General features: G+C 43.6%; 1 protein-coding gene across 2 annotated transcripts in view; it reads right to left on the reverse strand.

The window, feature by feature from the left end:
- Positions 1-433: 433 nt before the first annotated feature.
- The window catches only part of ESRRB (estrogen related receptor beta), a 144,024-nt gene continuing 122,313 nt past the window's right edge, over positions 434-22,144 (reverse strand). For both annotated transcript variants that reach the window (XM_010393167.4, XM_039552572.1), the window contains exons 6-7: positions 21,461-21,730; positions 434-15,274 (exon numbers count right to left, since the gene is read on the reverse strand). In XM_010393167.4, the coding sequence (XP_010391469.1) occupies positions 15,030-15,274; positions 21,461-21,730 (515 nt within the window). In that variant the 3' untranslated portion in view covers positions 434-15,029. The remainder of the gene's footprint in view (positions 15,275-21,460; positions 21,731-22,144) is intronic.

Raw genomic sequence — 22,144 nt, forward strand, 5'->3', positions numbered from 1 at the left:
CCTTCTCAGAGGACACTGCAGTGGGATGAGGAGAAGGTCACTGACCCCACCTTATGTTTGAGGGCATGACATTATAACCTGTTGTGTGTCCTGTCTTGTGAAGTGGCTTGTGGAGAGTTCTGGGGGCTGTGTGGTCACTGCCACACAGTTGGTGGGCTTTCACTGGGAAGGTGAAGCTCATGTGGAGTATGTAATCTGAAGCCTCCTGAGTTTCCTTCAAACAGTCTTTCCTTGTCAGATTTCAGGCTCCAAGTAGGCTCCCCCCACAGTCACCACTGTCTCTGTGTAGGGAATAGATGAGCTGACTGCATCATGGAGCACTGAATATATAGGTGTATTATCCACAAGCATTTTTCATGTTATATGTATATATTATGCATGTACACCCCCCCATATAAATCCCATATCAAAAAAATCCATCTCGCAAATTGTCCAGAGAAGCAAAAGATGCCATACTTTATTACAGTTTCTACTGTGGATTTTATTAGCAGGGTGTGTCCAAGTGAAATTCTGATTTGGAAGGGGGGTGGTCCTAAGCCATGTCTGTCTCTGAAGAGGAAAGTGTACAAGGGAGGAAATGGGTATGTTTAACTTCTGTTTGAAGGAAGGACAAAAGGAACAAAAACAGATCTGTGGTGATACTGCTGGTATCACAGGCTGCTTTGCAAAGTGGCAGTTGTTTTATCTTCTTTGTCTATCCTAAGTGTTTTCTTTCTTTCAAAAAAAAAAGGAAATTTGCCCAGAAAGTAACCCCCTTTGAACAGCAGCAGAGACTTCGTAGTTTAGGCTTTGAGTCCCTTGGAGCAGGCACTCAGTCCTCCCCTTCGTCCTTGGGGTGCAGGGTTCACTATGGAGGCTAAATAAACAAAACTCACTGACATCCACTGTCTAGTGGTCCCAGAAAGAATGGCTCTAGAGGCTGCCAGTGCTTTTTGCCTTGCAGATTGCCTGCTGCACTTTGAGGGTTTAACACCTTCAACAAAATTCTGAGGCCTGCTGGCACAGTGTTCCAGTGAGGCCCAGAAGAGTTTTCATTAGGCTTAGTAGGAAATACCTGTTTTCACTCATTCCTGTCATTACTTTCTCATCTTTGTGCTTATCATAAAGGACTTGCCATGTCCTGCTAGTTGCCCATTTTGTGTCTGAAAACTTCATGGCTGTGCAAAACCAGGCACTTCACTACTGGGCTCACGCTGTCTGGCTCTGAATGTGGGAGCTCCACAGTGAAGGTGGCCCTTTCATCTGCTGCCACACCATATTAATTTTGCAAATGTGACAAGCTCAGCTTTGCAAAAATAACGTATTGCCAATGTCTTGTTCTATTTAATATTGTATTCAAATGGTCCTAGTGCTCAGCGACAGGGGCTGGGGGAACGGCTCTGCAGACTTCTTTGTCACTTGAGTGGCAGCTGGCTTCCAGGAGTAATTATAGCTGTTCAGTGCTGTGGTACATCAAACCTCTTGGGGATTAGTGAGGCATCAGGTGCATGGTGACTCAGAGGCAAGAACAGAGATGCTCCACTTCCCAAGCCATAAAGGTCATAATCTTTAGAAATCCTAATATCCACTTAGACTTTGGACTTCAGTGAGAAGGAAGCATTGCAGTGACCTTGCAGAGAGCGTTCTAATTTTCCAGAAGTCCAAACAGAGAAATTTAGACCTTAGGAGTTTGAAAGTGAATTGCATTGCCATCATGTGGATGCATGGAAGTGAACATCTAGTCAGAAAATTTCTGGAACCCTTGTTTATTAGTTAGAAATAAAAACAAACTCATGATAGTTATGAAAGTTGTTAAGTCAGAATGCTTATCAAAATGTGGAATGAAATGATAATAACAATTTAACTATGGTACTGTCCAAGTAAACACTGAAGTTAGTTTGACCCAAGTAATATGGGTTATTAGTATGAATTAGAGTCTAACATGTTCATTAATATCACTACTTAGTGATATTTAGGGCTTAAAGAATTAGGTGTTAGAAACATTAAGTAATAAAAAAATGAATATGCAAAATAGCTAAAGTGGTACAGGATCAACATGATTCTTTTATGTCTTCTTCAGGGTGGTATTTCCAGACACTGAACTGTTGACTGAACTGCATGAAAAGGTATTAGGGAAAATCCTATCTGCTCTGCTTGAACAATTAAAGCTGTTAAAACTGGTAACTGGTCTCATTTCTACTTAAGTAAATGTGATTTTATGTAGCAATTACAGTATCAGAAGCAAACCTGCCAAATTAATGAGTGTGTATTGGGCTCTATGTAATCTTAAATTAATCTAAGTCAACAATGACTACTCAAGATAGGGTAGGTCTGTAAATACTTGCGGTGCAAAGATCTAAACAGAAGATGTGGAACTGTAATAGTGCCTGCCTGTGCTCTTTTAGGGTATGTCAGCTGCAGGCTGGGTGCCTGTGTGCCTCCAGCTTAGGTTTTTGCAGGACACATACCTCAGCTTCTGAGTTTTCTGATTGGGATCCTCTACTACTCTGCCTCTAGCCTCTGATGTTTCCCCATGGGTAAGAACCTAGTATATTACCTGGCTGTCCCAGAAGAAACCCATGCTGGTTTCTGTCTTCTGCTTCAAGCTCCCCTGCTCCCAGCTCCTTGAGTGGAGCATACCCTGTATCTATTGCATGTTCTGCTCCTGATTCATCACATCCTGGCTACACCCTCAGTAGCCTGGCCATAGCTTGGCCAGCATCTTTCATAGGTCACTGCTACCTCACACGACTTGTTCAGAAAAAGGTGTTATGCTGCAATATAAAAGCAAATCCTGAGTCAGGCACAGAACTGAGACACTTGCTGGATCATTCTCTTCAGTGTATCTTACCAAGGAAACTGAAGAGGTGATCTGGCCTTTCATTTCATCCTAACATTCCATCTGGATCAGGAATCATATAAGGGCTCACGTAGAAAACTCTTTGCTAAAATGTTCTTTCATGTGGTTGCATGGTCTTAACATGGTAAAGCACAGTTTGCAGTGGTTTAAGGAGTTATCCTCCTAGAATATATAGTTCTTGTCTGTTAAGACCGGGACAAGTGAGAGACTGATGGTGGATCACTGGGACATCATGTAGGATTTCTCCTATTGCCATTTTTCTCTGTAGTACCCACAATAATAGAGTTATGACATGAATAAATACAAATATTTCTTCATGCAGTTTTCTGCAGGACAGAATTAGGTGGAAAGAAGGAAGATTTTCTGCAGGACATAGTCAAATGCACAAAAAGTAAAGAGGAATGATCTAAGCAGGAGACCAGAAGAATCAACAGGACTTTTAAAGTATTGAGAAGCAGTGGAAAGAGGGCAAGGACACGGGAACAAAATGAAGTGAATTCTCTGTGATAGTCCTTCCCTGTGATTCTAATTTTACTTGATAATTCAACCAATTTACCTGATTCAGAGTAAAGTTCAGTGGTCTGTGACTTCCCAGATCATCCCAAATGCCTTTTTTAGAACAACTTACAGCATTTGCTACCCTTCATTACTCCAGTATAACAGCTGACCTTAATGAGAAAATTCATGCCTTCAGCAGCTCAGCCACTTCCATTCCAAACTCCTACAGATCTCTTGGATGTACATGATACACTGTCCTGGTGATTTATCTCTTATTTAGCAGCTTGTTCCAACATCTTCTCTCTTGACACTTCAGACTCAGAAGGTGTCTCATCTTCATTACTTGGAAAGGGTAATTCTAGGAGAGACTCCAGTGGGTCTCTCTGGTGCAGTCTGGCACAGAGAAGTACCATCTTTTGATGTCTGGGCAAGTACTTGTCTTTAAGATTTGCTTCTCTTTCTTGTGTGCTGCAGAGACACATACAGCCATCTCTTCTCCCCAAAGAAGAGTACTAGGAACCACACGGATGTGGGAGCAGGAGAGACCCTGCATCTCACACAAATGTATACAGGTTGAGCTGCATTTCAGCAGCTGCAGTTTTTGCTGCTGGGAAGCAGTCCCAGAACTTCTAACACTCCTCAGTTCCTTTTTTTGATTCTTTGCTCCTGGCTATCAAAACACAGATTTGGGGTAACAGGTTGAATTCTGCTTTTTAGACAAAGAGATGATTAGATATTTGGAAGACTAGATATTAGGAAGAAATTCTTTACTGTGAGGGTGATGAAGCACTGGACCAGGCTGCTCAGAGAAGCTGTGGCTGCCACATCCCTGGAAGAGTTCATGGCCAGGCTAGATGGGGCTTTAAGCAACCTGGTCTGGTAGAAGGTGTCCCTGCACATGGCAGAGGGGTTTGAACTAGATGATCTTCATGGTCCCCTTTCAACTCAAACCATTCTGTGATCCTATGATTCTATGATCCAACAGAAAATAAAAGGCACCTAAACTGTGGACTGGCAGGGAAATAATATTGTGCCCATGTCTCCCTAGTCCCATTAAGAAGTGCAGGTTGGGGACTGTGAAGGAGAGAAGTAACAGAAGAGAGATTATTTATTTATTTAACCTGCTTAGCAGCAGTAACTGTGAAGCATAAAGCTATCTGCAAAGGGTGATTGATTCTTCAGCAAAATCCGGAGCACAGAGATGCTGTGGTACTGCTTAATGCTCCCTTTGTGTTATAATCATTTTTTTTTCTCTCTGTTTGTTTCAGAAGTTCTATGTGTTCCTGACTTGCTGGGTAGCTAGTAACCTGATGAGCACTTATGGAAGAGATGATTATTTCATTTCTCCATCGTGGCTGGGAAGTCACCAGGATACTTTTGTGAAGGACATCTAGCCATCTCTGCTCACCTTGTGAAGCATTGTCCCAGTGCAGATTAGTTGCTCTCCCTTTGCATATCACAGTGAATTGCAACTATTCATAGACATAATCCAGACAGTTTCTGTTGCAGTTTCTGTTCTTTTACTCTTTGGAGTCTGCCAGATAAACAACTTGTGCTGTGGAAGGTGCAGAGCCAGACTCGGTGAAAAGGGCATTTGCTGTGATGACCTGTGTGAGAATTAATGGAACCAGCAGAGTATGGCACCTGTTACCAAGGAGGTGACAGCATCAGTGCTTAGCATGATATGTCACTGACAACTTGGGGGTAAGTTATTTATTCCTTGTGTTGGAACAAATAACACACACAGCGGGCAGCTGTAGGTAGCCTGCTTGTGGAGATATCTTTGCTTGGGAGAATGTCCAGAGGATTGACAGGAGCAGCTCAGCAACATGCTCTAGGACACACAGCAATCACAAACTCCAGAATGAGTCATTGATGCACCCTTTTGTGAACATGTTCCACGTGAAAAGCAAAACCCAAAGACAGTTGTCAAGTCCCAATCCAAGCTAATTCAGCCAATGCCGTGATTAGGTCTCCCAGAATTTGAGAGGTCCGAGGCATTTTTTATATTAGGTTTCAGTCACTTTTTAGGATATACTTATCTGCAAACCCCATTCCCCGTGAAAGAAGAGGTGAGCCAGGGGCCTGCTGTGTGCAGTGAGCAGCCATGGAATGAAAAGGAGGACCCTGCCCCAAATGCTTGCAATAGGCTGTAGATGGCAGAAGGAAGTGCTGAGCTATAATGGCTCAGTGTGCTGGGCAGAGATGTTATCCAGCTGCAATCTCTCTTACAGAATTCAAAATACACTCAGGGTGTATTCCTCTCACACAGTTTTACTCTGCTTGCAGCACAGGCTAGTGGGCTCAGAGGGAATCTGCAAAATGGTGTCACATTTGCTTATCTATTAATTACAATTTTACGCAGTATTTTTATAGTTATGATAATAACCTTATCATTTTGGTAAACTCAAAACATTTTATTTGCCTGTCCATTGAGTTTTTGTTTATCCCTTGCTCATTTACAGATGACAGTACCCATTCCTAAGGTAGTCCAGGCATTTTCTTTTTCTTGTAAAAAGGCAAGTTGGTCTCTTGATTCAAGCAAATTGAGAAATGGAGCCTAATGTATGTCCAGGCAGGCTTTGTTCTTTTTTTACTGGTTGTTTCTCTCATGGTTACATTTCTAGGAACATTTAGAAGGTGCTACAATTTATTTTTAAAAGGAAAAGGTTTTTATTTTTTGTGATCCTTTAGTGTGAATTCTGTAGTGTTTCTATAATTGCTGTAACTCAGTTTGGATGAATAACTATTTGCAAAGCAAATAATCGGAATGCAGCACTGGCATTAAAGCCATTAAAGTTAAAGCACTGGCAACACCACATGTGGCTGTGTGCTGTCCTGCTGCATGGCCTCACTGGCTTATGCTGGCAGGATTTTGAGGCTCTCTCGAGTTGTGCAGTGGAACCTGAGGTGAACATGGTATTTCTCTGGTTTGGAGTAGTTTGTCCAGTTAACAAGAGCTGCTGCAGCAGCTGCTGTGATCTAATCTGGCTGTGGACATAAGTTTGAGAATGATAGGAAAGGATAACCTGACCTAAAGGGCATCAACAGTGTAATTTTACAAATATCCTCCTGTAGGCCTTCCTTTGGTTTGGAGAAAGTTGTTTGGGTGACATTGCATTTCTTGCAGCACTGGAAAGCTGAGCAAAGCTTCAGCAATGGGGAACAATAAACATTATTAGCTGGGGTGACCCTCCTTCCAAGTGGAGGGCATCCAGAACAGTGAGCTGGCTGCTAGCCACAGGGGCCTTGTTTTTAAGGAAGCTGGAACACACTGTCCCACCAGAGGTCTGGAGAAGTTCAGGCTGCCACAGGGGACGGGAGATTCACTCGTGGCTTCCTCACCCACATGTTTCTGGCAGTGTGCTGGAAACAGGACAGGAGGAGGGAGTCAGGAGAAAAAGAGACTATCCAGTAGTGGAAAAACCAAAAATATATCCAAGCTAGCCAGGAAAATAGGCTGGATCAGAGCAGGAACCTTATGATGAGAAATCATAGCGCTGTGATGAATAGAAGAAATGTGCAGAAGGAGCGATTTAGGGTTTTCTGCATCTAGAAAAAGTGAGTCTGAGCTAGAAGAGCTCAAAACAGCAGAAGAGCTGGGGATAGCATCCCTAAAAGCTGATGTCTGTGCCAATGCTGGAAGCATCACTCCCTTGGGACACTGCTGAATTTTTATGGTGTAATGACAAAACCAATGGAGGATATAAGTGATTGTCTGAGTCTTGGTTACAAGAGTTCATTAGACTGAAAAACACCTGATGAAACCATACTTCTTCCTAAGACTGACCCAGAGGATCATTTATTTGTAGTAGCATTAACTACTGACAAAAAAATAAACAGAGTTTGGTTGATGTGTTTGAGTTCAATGATGTAAACAGTAATAAAAAATTATTTGCAGCATTGACTGCTTTCAGTGTTGCGATGGAAAAGAATTTGCAATGCTGGAAATACAATTATTGAAGGTGATTATAATTTTGGCTTTAGTTAAATTATTTTCATTCCAAGTATAACACTCTCCACTCCAATGAGATTATTTATAACTTATGTATTGCACTTGAAATAATTGGCATATGGTGTAAATTAACCCCTCTCAAAAACATGATTCATGTGCTTTGTTGTAACTGATCTATTAAAAGCAGCTTTGCTTTATGTTGATTCTTGCCAATTTAGGCAAAGCAATTTGAGTTTACACTGTCCTGGCTTTGCCTTATCTGATCACTGCCCTGCTTTTTATAATTTAACAATTGCAGTTACATCAGGGACGTATGATAAAGCTTATTGAAAATATAATGCCAGTTTCTTAAAATCAGAGAAAAAAATGTATAATAATTTCATTCATCATAATAATTAATTTGTTTCAATTAATGTTTCAAATGGTAAATGTGCTGATTTTAAGCACCTAAAGAAGTAAGAGTTTGGTATTTCTGAATTAAGCAAGCTGGGACTTCTAAACAGAAATCAACTTCTTACTGTGCAATAGGAAGAAATACATTAAAAAATTATTTTGTTCAATATGTCAAGGAATGTATTAAAATATCCTGGGTTTAAAACATTCATTTATATTATAATAAAAGGATTACATCAGAGAAAGACCAAGGTGCCTTACCAGTTTCCTCTATTTTTCAGGTGGATGAAAAAAAGATTGAGGAAAAGACTGCATCCATATAAAGGAGGAAGGATTCCAACCTGTTATTGTTATTATTATTAGGAAAATGATTTAAATAGCCTAATCTTTTTTTTAAGTTACTTTGAAGGCAGTTGTGAGCTCCAGTAGTGCTGTGAATGAAAACATAACTAAACAATGCAATGGGTGTGTACATTCGTGTGTAGCTAGCTACACAGAGGGGTGTCTATATGTCTGTATATATGTATCTCAGATAGGGATTACATTTTTGAACTTGTCTTTAAAGCATCAAGATCAAGTGGTGGAAGGCAGCCATTTGCCTTTCTCATTGTCACATTTTCCTAACTCAGTTGGTGCTGAGTGTTCCCAGGGAAGGGGTAAGGCTGGCAGCTGTACGTCCTCCCTGAAAAGAAATGACTGTGGGTGAAATCAAGAGACCTAGATCATGAATAGTAAGGAAAATTGAGCAGGACCTTTGATCCTTAAATTGCTGGGACACTTGATCATACCTCCTTGCCATATTTTTACATTCTGGCCAGTTCTTATCCTTCCTGTGACTTCACTTATAATTATTTGGATTCTGCTAGCCGAAGAATTTCTAGCCCTGCCCATTTCTGTACAAGGAAGCACACAAAGACCAGGAGCATGACAGGCCTCTCACAGCTGATTAAGGTTAAAAGACTCGCTGGATGCAGTTCTTTTGGAGCAAGTTTGTTGTTTGTGTCCAGCTGGCAGCAGTGTTTTGGATCGGATGATGTGTTTTACTGAACCATCCTTGCACTTTCCAAACCCAAGTCACATCAGTCGCTTACCAGCGTCTCTCCCCCAGCCACCCTAGCACACTGCTAGGTTAGTCCTCCTGCTCCCCAGGCACAGGTGTTCCACTTTTCCCATGGTGTCATTTCAAAAATGCTGCAATGGGAGAAAATCTCTTTGTAAAGAAAGCCAGGTACACAGTGCAAGCTCTCCAGCTTTCTGTTTCTGGAAGTTGAACGCTAAAGTTTTCTGTACCTCAGCCAATGTTTGCTTTGATTCCCTGTGTAATACCTTGGCCTGAAAGAGAAAATTCATCACAGAATTATAGAATAGCCTGAGTTGGAAGGGACAGTTCGCTTGCTGGTTTTTCTTTTATTTTGTGTGTAGGTAGCCACAAAAAACTACTGCACTCATTTTTTAACATTTGAAATTTAAGAACATATCCCAGCAGTTAAGCATGCCCTTAACTTTGGTGAGAGAAATGTGTTTAGAGAACTCAGCATTGATTAGTATAGAAATCTGTTTCCCTCTCCAACTAACCAGAGAAAATGCAGTATTTTCCTAGTATTTCCTGTGAAGCTCATCTGTAAGAGGAAATATCAGGGCTGGCCTCACTTTCTCCCAGTGCTACATGGCCTTACTATGAAGACAACCCCCTTCTCATTTTTTTTCTAATTCCAGTGTGACTGAACACTAGTAAGCAAAGTAAAGAAAGCCTCAAAACACCTAGACAAAGAAGGATGCCCAAGAAATGTCAGTGAGGCAGCCACAACTTTAAAGTAAGGGACCGAGGAATGCTAACAGCCCTTATATGGTGTTTGAAGAGTGGAGCCCAGGCCCTCTGTAGTCCACTGGCTATCCTTACCAATCTCTTGACACCGTCAGCTCTAGTGCCATATTAATTTTCAGAACCCCAGAAGCAACAAATTGACATCCCTTTGCTATATTTAATCTGAAGTAGGATCCATTTAAAGTCCTACTGAGGTGGCCAAATCCAGATCTTCTGTGAATGGATACAACATTCAGAGCACTTAAGCACGCAATGTAGGTGGGCTCTGTGTGACTGTGAGCTGCCTATGTGAACTTGGAAGGGGTTTGTGTTGGTTCCAAGACTGAGTCCATCACAGTCAGGGTGCTGCTGGCTGTGGGGCTGGGGTAGCTGTTTCCAGTGTAGAAAAAGCTTGTCATGCTTCTCCTTCATCTACAGCTCCATGCCCATCTTGGTTTTTCATTCAGGTTCATTTTTTAGCCTGTGGCCTTTCCTACTGGCCACCACTAATTCAGCCACCACCTCCTCCTCAGAGGGCAGGCTGAGCAGCCTCTTGATTGCCTGGTTTGATGCATCATCCCAGTGAGTGCCATTGCCCAAAAGAAGGACCTTAGCAGTGTTGGCTGAGGTGTGTTGGAGATGGAGGTGCTTAAACAGGGTGGGATGGTGTCTGGTACCTCTGACAGATCAGAGGTAGAACAAAAACCTGGGGTCCTTGTTTCTCACATCTCTGCTCCAATTACCAGAGTGCATTTCCTTCTGCTTTCTCAAGCAGCTATGAGCTTTCCCTCTTACACCACCTGACCACCAGATCAATGCGAATGCTGTGACTTTAGCACTTGCATCCACTTCATAAGCACTGGGCAGCTGCTGTAATGCTTACAACACTCATGATGTCACTGCTGGGTTTAAGCCAGTGGTCTATTTTATGATTAGAGGTTTTGTTTTTCACTGGAACAACTTCAAGGCTTTTTCATCGCTAGCTCCTGTTTATTCCTTGCACCACTGAAGTGTAGAATGGAAAGAAAATGAGTGAGTGGGAGAAATAGACTGGTCTGTGGCAGAGACTGGCAGCACTGCCAGTCTTAAAAGTCCTCAGCAAAGCTCATCTCACAAAATCTCAGAAGCTTGCTGAGATTTTTTTTATATGGGAAAGCATGAAATGAGCATTTCCAAGTGAGAGGGGTGGGGGTTTCCTGCTCTTCCGCAGCAAATACAGACAGATCATGCCTTCCCCCACACCAGCCTTTTCTGTGGAGCCATGTGCATTCCAAGGGACAGAACAGAGCAGCTCCTAAACACAATAAACATTACTCTGTCTGCATTAGTTTTTACATTTCTTTGTTTTATTTCTTGTTTTGTTTGAAATTACCTGTACCACAGGAATACAATTTATTTAACAGGTTGTTATTTTTTTAGGAGCAGATAATAGTTAAGTAGATACTGTTTATTTCACTGACTGTCTATGACTCCCTGCATCATTCTCACAGCCTCTGTCTCTCTCTGGCCTCTCCACATAACCCAGCCACAAGAACAGCAGAGCAGCCTTTGGCCATACGATTGATTATAGCTTGTGGATACAAAGTGGAAGCTCTGTTTTCTTAGCTTCAATTGGTAATAAAAGCTCAACATTACATTCTAGGGTCTTTCTCAATTACTTGCCCCTCTAATAGCTGCTTACATGTTTCTGGTGAAGCATGTTTTATTTTATATATTTATAATAGTTTTAAAAAAAAAGATGACATAGCTTACAAAGAGAAAAATAATGCCCCCTTAGCATAAGCAATACTGCAAGGTTCTGATTGTTGTGGGGACATTTCTTGTAGCTTCACAGTTTTGCTGCAAGGTGTAATGCCCAAGTTTCCCCAGAAACCTAAATTCAGAGTGGTAATTTACCTTTTAATTGATCCCCATGAAATTTGTTTTGCATTACAGGTCAGACACTGCTGTTCCCAGAGAAGAATGTGCCCAAAACAGAAGAGCTGGTCACTTGGGAAGAACTGCCTTTTGTAGTAGCTGAGAGGTACATGGTTTTTGTTATCCACACATGCAAATCAGGGGCTGGAGCTGCTTTTACCATAGTTGCTGGTCTGGGTTTATTCACTGTCACTGATACACTTACCTCTACTGCTTCTCTTAAGTCATAGAGCCCGTCTGTTTTCCAAGGCTCGAGCTCCATCATCTTTTGCCCCATGAAGAAGGACAGCTGTATGACTGCTGACTCTGTGAATCCTGTATTACAAATGAGCAGCATAAAGAGCACTGACCCAGAACCCATTTCCTAGTTCATGTCTCACCTTCCACATCCCCAGACTTTTTTGTAAGACTGTGAGCATTCAAAGACCTAAGCAGTAGCTGAAGCTTTTTTTCCTACTTCAAAGTGCATTGGGAGAACTACACTATGTTACACTCCTCTGCAATCCAGCTCACTGCGTAGCTGGAAATGTTCCTCAGCTGTGTCAGTGTGATAGCACTAGTGATGCACAGCAGATCACAGTAACTGGGAAGAGATGATTGTGATTCTGCACTTGTTTGAAGGGCCCAAGAGACCTGACCTGCTTCCCAATTTATGATGGTACAAGCCTTTTAAGGGTTAAATCTAGACAGGTGTTTCTGTCCCACTTCCTGGGGAAGAGTTTCCATTCCTTGCTAAGAGAGTTTAGTATACCCTAAGTACTGTCTGGTTCACTTCCCATCCTATTTCAGAAGAAATGCAAACATTTCCCTGCATATTATCTTCAAGCAATGGAGAATATTCAGATGGGCTCCAAGGTTATGCAGCTTTAATGGAGAAAAAAGTTCCTGGAAAAAAATGTATTTGGTATCTTTATATTGCTCTGCCAAAGCAGGAGTTGCCTCTATCCCACAGCCCTAATCTAAGAAGCCAGCAGTCTCTGTGAGCTAGAAGCTAACTCGGCAGCTCTCCTTAATTATGTTTTGTAGTCAGTTTCCTGTTACAGAGAGCAGGCCTGAGTCCAAACAAAAGAAAGCTAGAAAAGCCTTTTGGGGTTGTTTTTGGGTGGTTTTTGGTTTTGTTTTTTTTTCCGAAGGAGGGGAGTGTGAGAGTGTGTGTTTGTGTGTGAGTAAGTGACTTTTCCGGCGGGGCCCAACAGACTAAGAATTGCTTCTTAGGATCTTTTCAACCCATTTTGGGACAGCTACCTTTGCACAGCAGGCCAGGACACAATGTACTGTGGCTGAGCTGTGTGGGACTTGGCAGCATTACAGCAGTGGTCAAGTTAGTCAAACTTACAGGTGATAATGCAACCCAGCACATCTGTGAAAGCATTTATGCCACACCCAGGAAGAGTTGCCAGAGCGCAGCACACGGCAAGATGGCTCTGTAGTGGTGGCATGCATTTCACATTGGTCCCTCAGTCACAGATAGGTACAGGGATAATGAGTGCAACCAAAAGCCTCTCATTTTCTCCCCAGCTGCCTCTGGGAGGGAGCTGGGGAGAGAAGCACAAATATCCGCTCAAAGCACAAGGCCGCTGTGTAATTGCTACTGCTGTGAGCACAGAAGGAGTCCCAGTTCCCAGGTGCCTTCTGCCCCTTAGGTCTCTGCTGGTTTACTAATATGCCTGAAGCAAGACAATTCCTTTATCAAGTGAGTACAAAATGAGTGACTGTGTAGCATAGGAAGAACTCAAAGGAGATGGAATGGAACTAATTAAAGTACAAGGTGTGAGCTGGCTATGAGAGCTGAGAGGTCACCATCAGTCAGCACCCCTGTGTCTGAGCCTGCCAGGGCAGGGTTCTGCAGTACTGACAGCCCTTGCTGGGACACATTCTGCTCCAGCAGAAAACAAGCACCCAGTGTCTCTGATCACACATCTCAACCCTGCTTTGGAAGACTTCCTCCTGGGGACAAGTTTACTCCTCTGCCACACCACCTTTCTCCTGGGGAAGCCAGGAAAGGATGGAAGCTTGAGGAGAACAGAGGCAATAGAGTTAGTGGTGTCTCAAATGTAGATCAGAGATTTTTTCTCACCTCTACTGCCATGCTGCTGACCACAAAAAAAGACAATACACTCAGTTTTCATCAGCTCAGGATGCCTTAAAACTAAGTGACCTAGAAAATAAAGTTTCAGGGAACATCAACAGTCAGTTTTGTCAGTCACCTACATTCCCCTCTGGCTACTGGGAATGCAGCAGCTATGGCTTAGGCAGCAGATCTACACCAGGGCTTGGAGACAGCAGGAACCTGGTTACATAAAAGGAATAAATAAACATTCCCCCTGTTCTTCTCCCACCACCTCAAGGTCAGGTATTTGCTTTCTGATCAGCAAGAGAACCTCTTACCAGCCCCAGGTATAATCTATGCTAGCTCTTTTCCTGCTGTTGAGGATAATGGGATGAGGCAGGGGAAGACAGTAGTTGGAGTATCAGGGGTTTCATGCCATCCTCTAATTTATTTCCCTAGGCTGCTGCAAAAAAGCAATCTCTCAGGCTCTAGAGCTGCCTCCTCTGAAAAGCAGTGCCCTTGATTCCTAACTAGAATTTGGCAATAAGCCTAAAGTCTCTGTGGAGCCAAAGAGCTCTAATGAAGTCTAGGAAAGATCTGGTTTGGGGTGTATTTATACTTGGGCAGTAACCATGCAGACAAAGCCTTGTGTTCTCTGCCACAAGGAACAGGTGGGGAATGGCACTCAGCTGAGCTGAAGAGGCAGGTGTGATACACTATGGGGTGAAAAGTGTGGAAGAATTGTAGTTAGCACCACATAGGAGAGGATACAGAGATTATCAAGTCAACCCAGCACTGAAGCATAATATCAGACTCTTTTCTCTTGCCATTTGGGAAAGACTTGCATTTTCTCAGGGACATACATCCTACCTCTTCAAGGGCCTGCAGGGATTGTACATGGGAGGGACTAGCCAGGCGTAATGACACACTGTACAAGGTCGCAGAATATCTTACACAGTTAGGAACATCTTTCCCAGTAAGAAGTGGGGCCTGTATGTACAAGTGTTAGAGGAGTCTGGGAGGCAGCCTTTTTGTTCAGGAGAGGTCCAGCAGCATTGTTCTCCAAAGGAGCATCTACTCTATGGTAAGAGGCAGAAGAAAGGTGACAAAAAGAAGGACCATGGCTGCTTCCCTTTCTAACTGACCCCTCATAACACCAGCAGATAAAGTTTATATTGACTCTATTCTTCCTCTCTTCCTGCTTCTGTCCCCACTCCCCCTCCAGAACTGGCAGAGGGAGCTGGGGAGCAGGCAGCCTGGACAGTGCTGAGAGCATCACTGATCAGAGGGGCTGAGCCCTCATGATGCCTCAACAAGTGCAAGAGCATAATCTGGTATTTCCCACAGAGAAAACAATGAAAAAAAGAGAAACAGGTGACTGATTAAAAGTTTCCCCCCTCCTGTACACAAGATTCTGCAGTCACGCCGACAGATAGACATTAAATAATTCTTCCATAATAAATGATTGGAGATAAAAGCCGGCGGTGGCTGCTGCTGCTGTTTGGATTGCTCCGTTGTCTGCATCTTTGTTACTAGTTTGTTCCCCGGCCACTGTCGGCTGGTGCTGGGGTTGTCAGACCTTTGCCTCTAGCATTTCTAGGAAGAGTTTATGCATGGGAACCTTGCCCTGCAGTTTGATGCTGTAGAAGTGCTGCACAGCTTTGGCAGCCGTCTGCCGCAGGAGGGGCAAGGTCAGGAGCAGCTTGCCTGCTCGCCGGGGCTCCTCATTGCGCTGACTCAGCTCGTAGTCCTGCAGGGCTTCGTGGAGAAGGTCCTGGAGTTTCTGCACTGCATCCATGTCCTCTATGTGCATGGAGTCTGGGGTGAGGGAGAAAAGACAGCAAACAGACAAGTCAGACATAAGAAAGGAAATCCTTTTTGGTCCTGAAGCTAAAGATGTTTTCTTTCCTTCTTGTCTGTTGTTGTGGGGATTTTTTTGGGTTTTTTGTCTGGCCACCCCCTTCCCCCACCCCAGCAGGGGGTGAGGGGTGTTGTTGGTGCTGGTTTCTTTTGTTTCTTAAGGGGAAAAAACCAGCTTGCTGGCCGGTGTGGTGCTGCTGCAATGAAGTTTGGCAGCAGCCCAGTGTGTTGGCCCTAGCAGTGCAGGGACAGTAAGGTTGCCAGGGGTAGGTGGGTGACACATGTGCCCTGTGTGCTGCCCATTTTGCCAGCCACCCACCCAATGCAATGCAGGGGTCAGGCAGGAGCCTTTGTGATTTGCACTTTCACTTGCCCTCCATGCTCCTTATTGGGAGAGTCACCCTGCAAGGGGCAGCAGCTGCTGTGCTGCCGCTTGGGAGCAATCTCATTAAGAATAATTAACACTGCTATAGCGCTTCATCTGTCTAAACTGCCTAATTGCCGTGCAGCTGCTCAGGGTGTCAGCAAGACAGAAAAGCCCCAGTAGGTCACAACCAGCGTACCCAGGGGTGTTGCCAGACCCACCTTTGTGCATATGCCCCTGTTTTCAGAGACTGACAGCAGCTGCTCAAGGAGCTTCCTGATGAAATAAAGGAAACCCACACCTCCTGCAAGACCTCTTCCCTTAGGCTGCTAGTTAGATTCTACGAGCTGTTGGAGGGGCTAGCAGGGTTTGCAAGGCTCCTTGGTGTGTCTGCGAAGCAAAGGTAGCTAGCTGGTAAGGACCCGGTCCATGGCTGAGGTAGGGAACCGTGTTGAACACATACTGCTAAACTTGTGGGTAAGTCATGGTGTCAGAGGGCGGCACCAAAGAGCAGAGAGGCACAGCGTCACCAAAGGTTTTCTCCTGTTTCATCTTGCTGATACTTGCTTCTTTCTTACAACCATGACAGAGCTGGAGACACTGTTGCCTTGTCTTCATTGTTCAGAGACTTTTAATCAATACTGAAGCCATTGATAAAGATTCCTGCCACAAGGCAACAAATCCAGAAGCAACGGCAAAGAGACAGTATGGCAAGCACACATGCAGACATGTAGTTGCACCGCCTGCCATCACAGCTTGGGCTTTGCAGGGTGGCAGTGCTCTGGCTCAGCCTACACAAAAACACAAATGTGAGGACATGGGTTCCCCAGAGTGACAGCAGTGAAGGGGAGGAAAGCTGACTGAAGTGCCAAAATCTCTCTAGAAACATGTGTCATCTTTATGGAGAGCACAACACAAATTAGAGACTGTGAATTGTGCAAGATACATTTATGGTAAAAATGCTATTTATGATGCATGATTTATAAAGTATTACAACAGTTAGGAAAATATTATGTCTAGCAAGAAAGCTGTTTAAGAAGCTGTTTAGAAGGAATGCACTAATTAAGAAGATATTAAAGGGAAGTATTCCCAAGAAGCCTATTGAAGAATGATTCTCGATGCATTTACACTTTTTATCCAAGAGACCAGGCAAAGAAGCGCAGGAGAGGGCTGCTGGGTCATCACAATGGCCTGAGCTAGACACAGAGGTTGATTCCGAAAAGTAGGGAGGAAGAAGCATGTTGCCAAGTCAGTCTGGCAACTTCTCCCAGCCAGGTAGCACCTCTGAAAAATTTCCATACACAATCCAAGAGAAGTGAGTGGGGTCTGTTTCCTGCCAAGTTGCAGAGGTCATTTTGAAGACTGGAAGTATCAAAAGCTGGAATCTGTTTAATGTCCTTCTGGCTAGGGGCACAAGGGGGAAAAGTAATCACAGCCTGTCAGAGTTTGCAGATCCCAGTGGGTGCTAGAATTACCATGCAATGAGCCACACTTCAGGGCAAAGCGGGTGCTCTGCTTTTGGGTACTGCTGCTGCTGTACACTAGACAGAATCCCAAAACTGCCCTTCTGCCACCTGGCTTCTGTAAGGTGACAAGACTTAACAGTACTAAATAACTAAGTGTATACAGTGAGAAAAACTGGGGAAATAAAGATCAAAGTCTGCCCCACCCCCCCCACCCTCTGCTGAAAGAAGCTCAAAATTGGCAGCTGACTGCAAAAAATAAAACAACATTGCAGGATTAATTTCCTTGCAATCCATCAGTGAACTGGTGTCGATGGCATTGATAAACTGTTAATTACGAAATCAATAGCTATGAATTTTTACAGCTATCAGGGCACTGAGGTGGGGGCAGGCTGCCTGACCATGTCCCTGAGGGTCAGCTGGCCCTAGAAGCTGGGCTTCATACCAGGAGCCCTTCTCCAGCACTGCTGGCATGGGGTACAGGGCAGGTGTGAGAATGGACGAGGCCCATTGCTTCCTCACCTAACTCTCTTCTTGGAGCTTCTGACAGGAGCAGGAACCTCAGGACCCGTTAGTACAGAATTTGCTGTGCATCCCTTTGCCAGATCCAGACCTTGCTCACTCCATCTTAGCATTAAAATGCATTGCAGAAAAAAAAAGAGAAATAAATTTTGGCCAGTCTGGGATGTCCTAAAATGAATGTGTGCTGTATGCTAACCTGGAGGGCTCCTCAATACATAGGTTGATCAATTCTTATTCCTAAGAAAAGAGGACCTAGGAATGCTTAAAAATGGACTGCTGACTCTGAAGCATAACAAATTAGGTCTACAGCACCTCTATAAAAAAATGGGTGATCATATTGTTTGGGACTTGCCTGCTGCTCTGGGAATTAAGAATTCATCCCTCAGCTCTCTAAAATGCACTTACTAAAGACAGAGATCCCTTCAATTATCTTTGCCAATCCCAGCAGGTATGTTGTTGGTGTGTCACACCAAGGACTCAGAGATCAGCCTACTATCAGTTTCTTCTCTACTAAAGAGTGAATGAGCTCCCACTTCTATTTTCATTTGTTTGAATTCCTAGAACCAAAGGGTCAGTATATACAGGGCTGCATAAGTCCCTAGAACTTGGGTTGCATGAGCAATTACACCCAGAATTTATCCATATGGGAGAAAAGGCAGAAGACAGGTTTAGGCAGCACAGGTGCTAATCTCAGTGTTCATCTTTAAGCCCTATCTCTGATCCAAGGGAGCTGAAGCCTAGCCCAAACTGCTTTCCTCCCATTTGAGGCATCAGCTGTTTGCATGCAAGTGCACACATGCAGGCTCTCTAAGTTTATCCCTGTCAAAAACACACTAAGAAAAATAACTGGCATTAAAAGAATGTGAAGGTTCAATGTTAAGTTACAATAGAAAAATACACTTTCCGTATTCCAGCTTCCTTAGCTGTGTGTCATGAGAAGCTTTAATTACATGAAAAACAAAATCCCATGCTTTACTTTGATATGTTTCAATACAAATAACAAAGCAGGACTTTTGTGGATTATGCTCCTATGTAGCTACACTTCTAGCTGCACTAGGAGAAACCAGTGAAGTCAGAGTGATTTTTTCCATCCAGCTGAGAACATACTTTGGCTTGTGCCTCCTGACGCTTACCTTGGTTTCTTTACTCCACAGCACTGGAAATGGAACCCCAAAGCATCTGATGAGTGTTGGTTGTTCTGCTCTTTGTTCAGTGTTACTCCACTCCCGTGGAGATTGTCTCATAAGGTTTACTCTGGGCTCAGTCCTGAAAGCACAGTGAGCAACAACAGCAGAGAGTGCTTCTGTTGCACTGTGAAGAACTTGACAGCAGTGTCCACAGTATGGGCCAAGTAAATGTCCCAGTGTGGCACTTCTTCTGTCACAACTGCTACCTTAGCACTTCAGCCTCTCTGAGAAGCCCTTCTCCCTTTTTAATCCTGTGACCCTCTTGGTAGACAGGTTCTTTAACAAGTTGATTACATGACCAATAGCCACCATTGCACAGACGAGAGAGGCTAGCCTTGGCCATCTGTCCATCCCGGTTCAGTGGCAAAGTGCAGGCAGCAATCAAAACTAAAAAAGCAATGTATGAGAAATTGAAAAAGGGAACAAAGTTACGAAGTGCAGAAAAATGATAAGGGAAATGAAGGACATAGGAGGAAAAGCCATGGCTAGAAGGGCTAAGGACAGTAAAGAAGTTTTATAAATATTTAAGGAATAGAAGAAAAATGATCATTTGTAGGGGGGCTCTTTTCACCTGGAGATGATTAACCTATTAATAGCAGTGCAGAGTAGATAGAAGTCCTGAGTATTTCTGTCTTATTTGGAAAAGAGAAGCTTTATATACCTGTGTTGTATGAAGATGATGAAGACTTCATAATCTGTTGTTTATGCAAGAAGATATTAGAACTTTTAGGATAAACTTCACAGAAATCAGCGGAGCTGGATAACTTGGCTTTAAGAGTTCTAAAATTGCTGGCTGAGGGTCATCTAGGGCAGATTAATGATTAGTAAGTCTTGGTATTTTTAAGAAATTCAAGATGACTGGAAAAGTTCTAATGATGCACATATTTTCCTAGGTCTTACCTGATAATTTCTATGCTAGCCTGATGTGAACTAGGGCAAAAAAAAAGGAAAAAAATGAAGGTGACATTCAATTAAGATTAATAAGATGGCATTTATAAGACATGTAAATGTAGCACTTAGGGACATGGTTTTGTGTTGGACTTGGCAGTGCTGGGTTAACAGTTGGAAGTGGTGATCTTAAAGGTTTCTTCCATCATAAATGATTCTGTGATTTTACTGCCAGTCAACATGATACTTGGGAAGAGAAGTCTTGTCAAACAAACTTGATTTAATTCTCTGATGAGATTACAAGTTTGGTTGATAAAGTTAACTGCACAGATATAATAGACTTAGGTTTTTATAAGGCACTTGGCTTAGGACCACAGGACATTCTCATGAAAAAATTAGCACTATGCAATATCAATAAAGAACACTTTCAGTTGATTAGTAACTGGCTAGATGACAGATCTCACAGTAGAGAGATCTCTACCACAGTAGCTATCAGTGGTGAATCATCCCTGAAGAAGGAGTTTTCACATGGAAATCCACAGGGATCAGTAAAAAAACCAGCTGCTACTCGACATTTTTATCAATGACCTGTAAGGAAGTGGTTTTTTTCTTTTAAATTGCTACTGCTAAGGAGTGGATGGATGGCAAACAGGAACAGAATGGTGTAAAATGGTGATGACAGGGCAACCTCACAGAATCCTGGACCACGTCCTTACATTTGAAGTAATATATCCATAGCCAAGGAATGCAACTATGGAACAGGAAGTTCATCATGTCAAGCTGTCAGGTATAAAAAGACCTGGAGTCATAGGACCCAGTTCAACAAAGACCATTCTTTGCAGGCTGAACTCAGGCAAACAGACATTAAAGATACAGTGCCTTTTTTTTTTTTTTTTAACTAAGAGAATGACTAATTATTAGAGTCAGCTACCAAGCAAGATGTAGATTCCCTCTCTTTTAAACCTTCCAGCTTCACACTGGGTGTTTTTCTGTAAACTGGCTTTAGCCAAACACAGATACTCGTTTCAGGGCTGGGCTGCAAGGGTGAATTCTGTGACCTGCATGATGCAAATTTGGCAAAGAGATCTGATGTGAGACAATGAGACTCAGGGGATGTAGAGGGAGCCCTTGTCACACAGCAGCTTTAGCAGTTTCTCTTCCAGATGGGACTCCTGAGCAAAGCTGTCTGGCTGGCTTTGATACAATGCAGCCTGCTGGATTGAGGCCTGCAATCTACATCCACACTGTCTCCCAGTTAAAGGGGGATTCAGTGTCTCTGATCACTGAACATCTCCAGAAAAGGGCTAGGCAGCCCCAACCCCACAGCTTTTTGAAACTGGGACCAGGGTTTCCCCGTTTGCTGTATCTGACCAACACTACTGAGGTGGATGCAAGTGTGGCTCACATCCCTTTTCTGAACTCATGACACTGGAGTTGGCTTGCTAGTGGAAAAGGCCTCCACAGACCCTTTTACTGCCTGAAAGCAGCAACCAGTCCATCCCTGTCTGTTCCACTCTCTACTACAGGGTCAGAGCACAGCTGGGGCTCTAGCAGCAGTAAGCCTCATTTCTCCCTGCTTTCCAGCTTAGAGTGGAGCTTTGAGAATGTTGCATGACACCAGCAGAGATTCTTAGGCAGTAGGCTCTAGTCTCCTCCCAGGTCAAATAACAGCATGAGCCTTGACTCCCTGGTTGCAAGACTGGCTGGGCCAGGGCTGTACCTGAGTTGGCGAGGGCCAGAGCTTTGAGCGTGACAAACTCCTCCTTTTCCACCTTGAGCTTCTTATAGCGGCGCACCAGTTGTAGGATGGCCAGATAGAGCTCCAGCAGCCCTGTCAGACGAGAGTGCTCTTCATCCATTATGTAGTCCTCAGCATAGACCAGCTTGTCCTCATATGGCAGGGAGCGGTACACAATGCCCAGGATGAGAATTTCCATCCAGGCGCTCTGCAGAAGGCTCATCTGGTCTCCAAGGGAGAGGTTGGAGAACCCTAACGGGGCAAAAGACAAGCAGGGTCAAATGGGTGTGCAGCAAAGCCTCTAGGAGACTAGGGTCCATAGTTTCCCTGAGATTCAAACCATGAATCCCTACTTCCCTACTGACCTGCTGCTTTAAAAAAAACCCCAAACAACTCAATAAGGTGACCTTGTCTCTGTAGCAATCAGCACACATAGACCTTACCCTCCTCTTTGCTCCTATGCCCACCCACAGCCTCAAACAGGAGTTCTGATGCTCTGATTGCATTTATGGCAACCCAAGGTTGGTAACAACCTCTTTTCAATGACCGCTACTTCTTTCATAGCAGCAACTGCTTTGTACTACATTGCCTTCCCACTCTTCCTCTATACGTCTATATTGCTGCCCATTTAGTCTGTCCCAGCTGAAAAAAAGAGCAGAGAAGAGC

This window comes from Corvus cornix, chromosome 5 (assembly GCF_000738735.6).
Source record: "Corvus cornix cornix isolate S_Up_H32 chromosome 5, ASM73873v5, whole genome shotgun sequence".
Classification (NCBI taxonomy): Eukaryota; Metazoa; Chordata; class Aves; order Passeriformes; family Corvidae; genus Corvus; species Corvus cornix.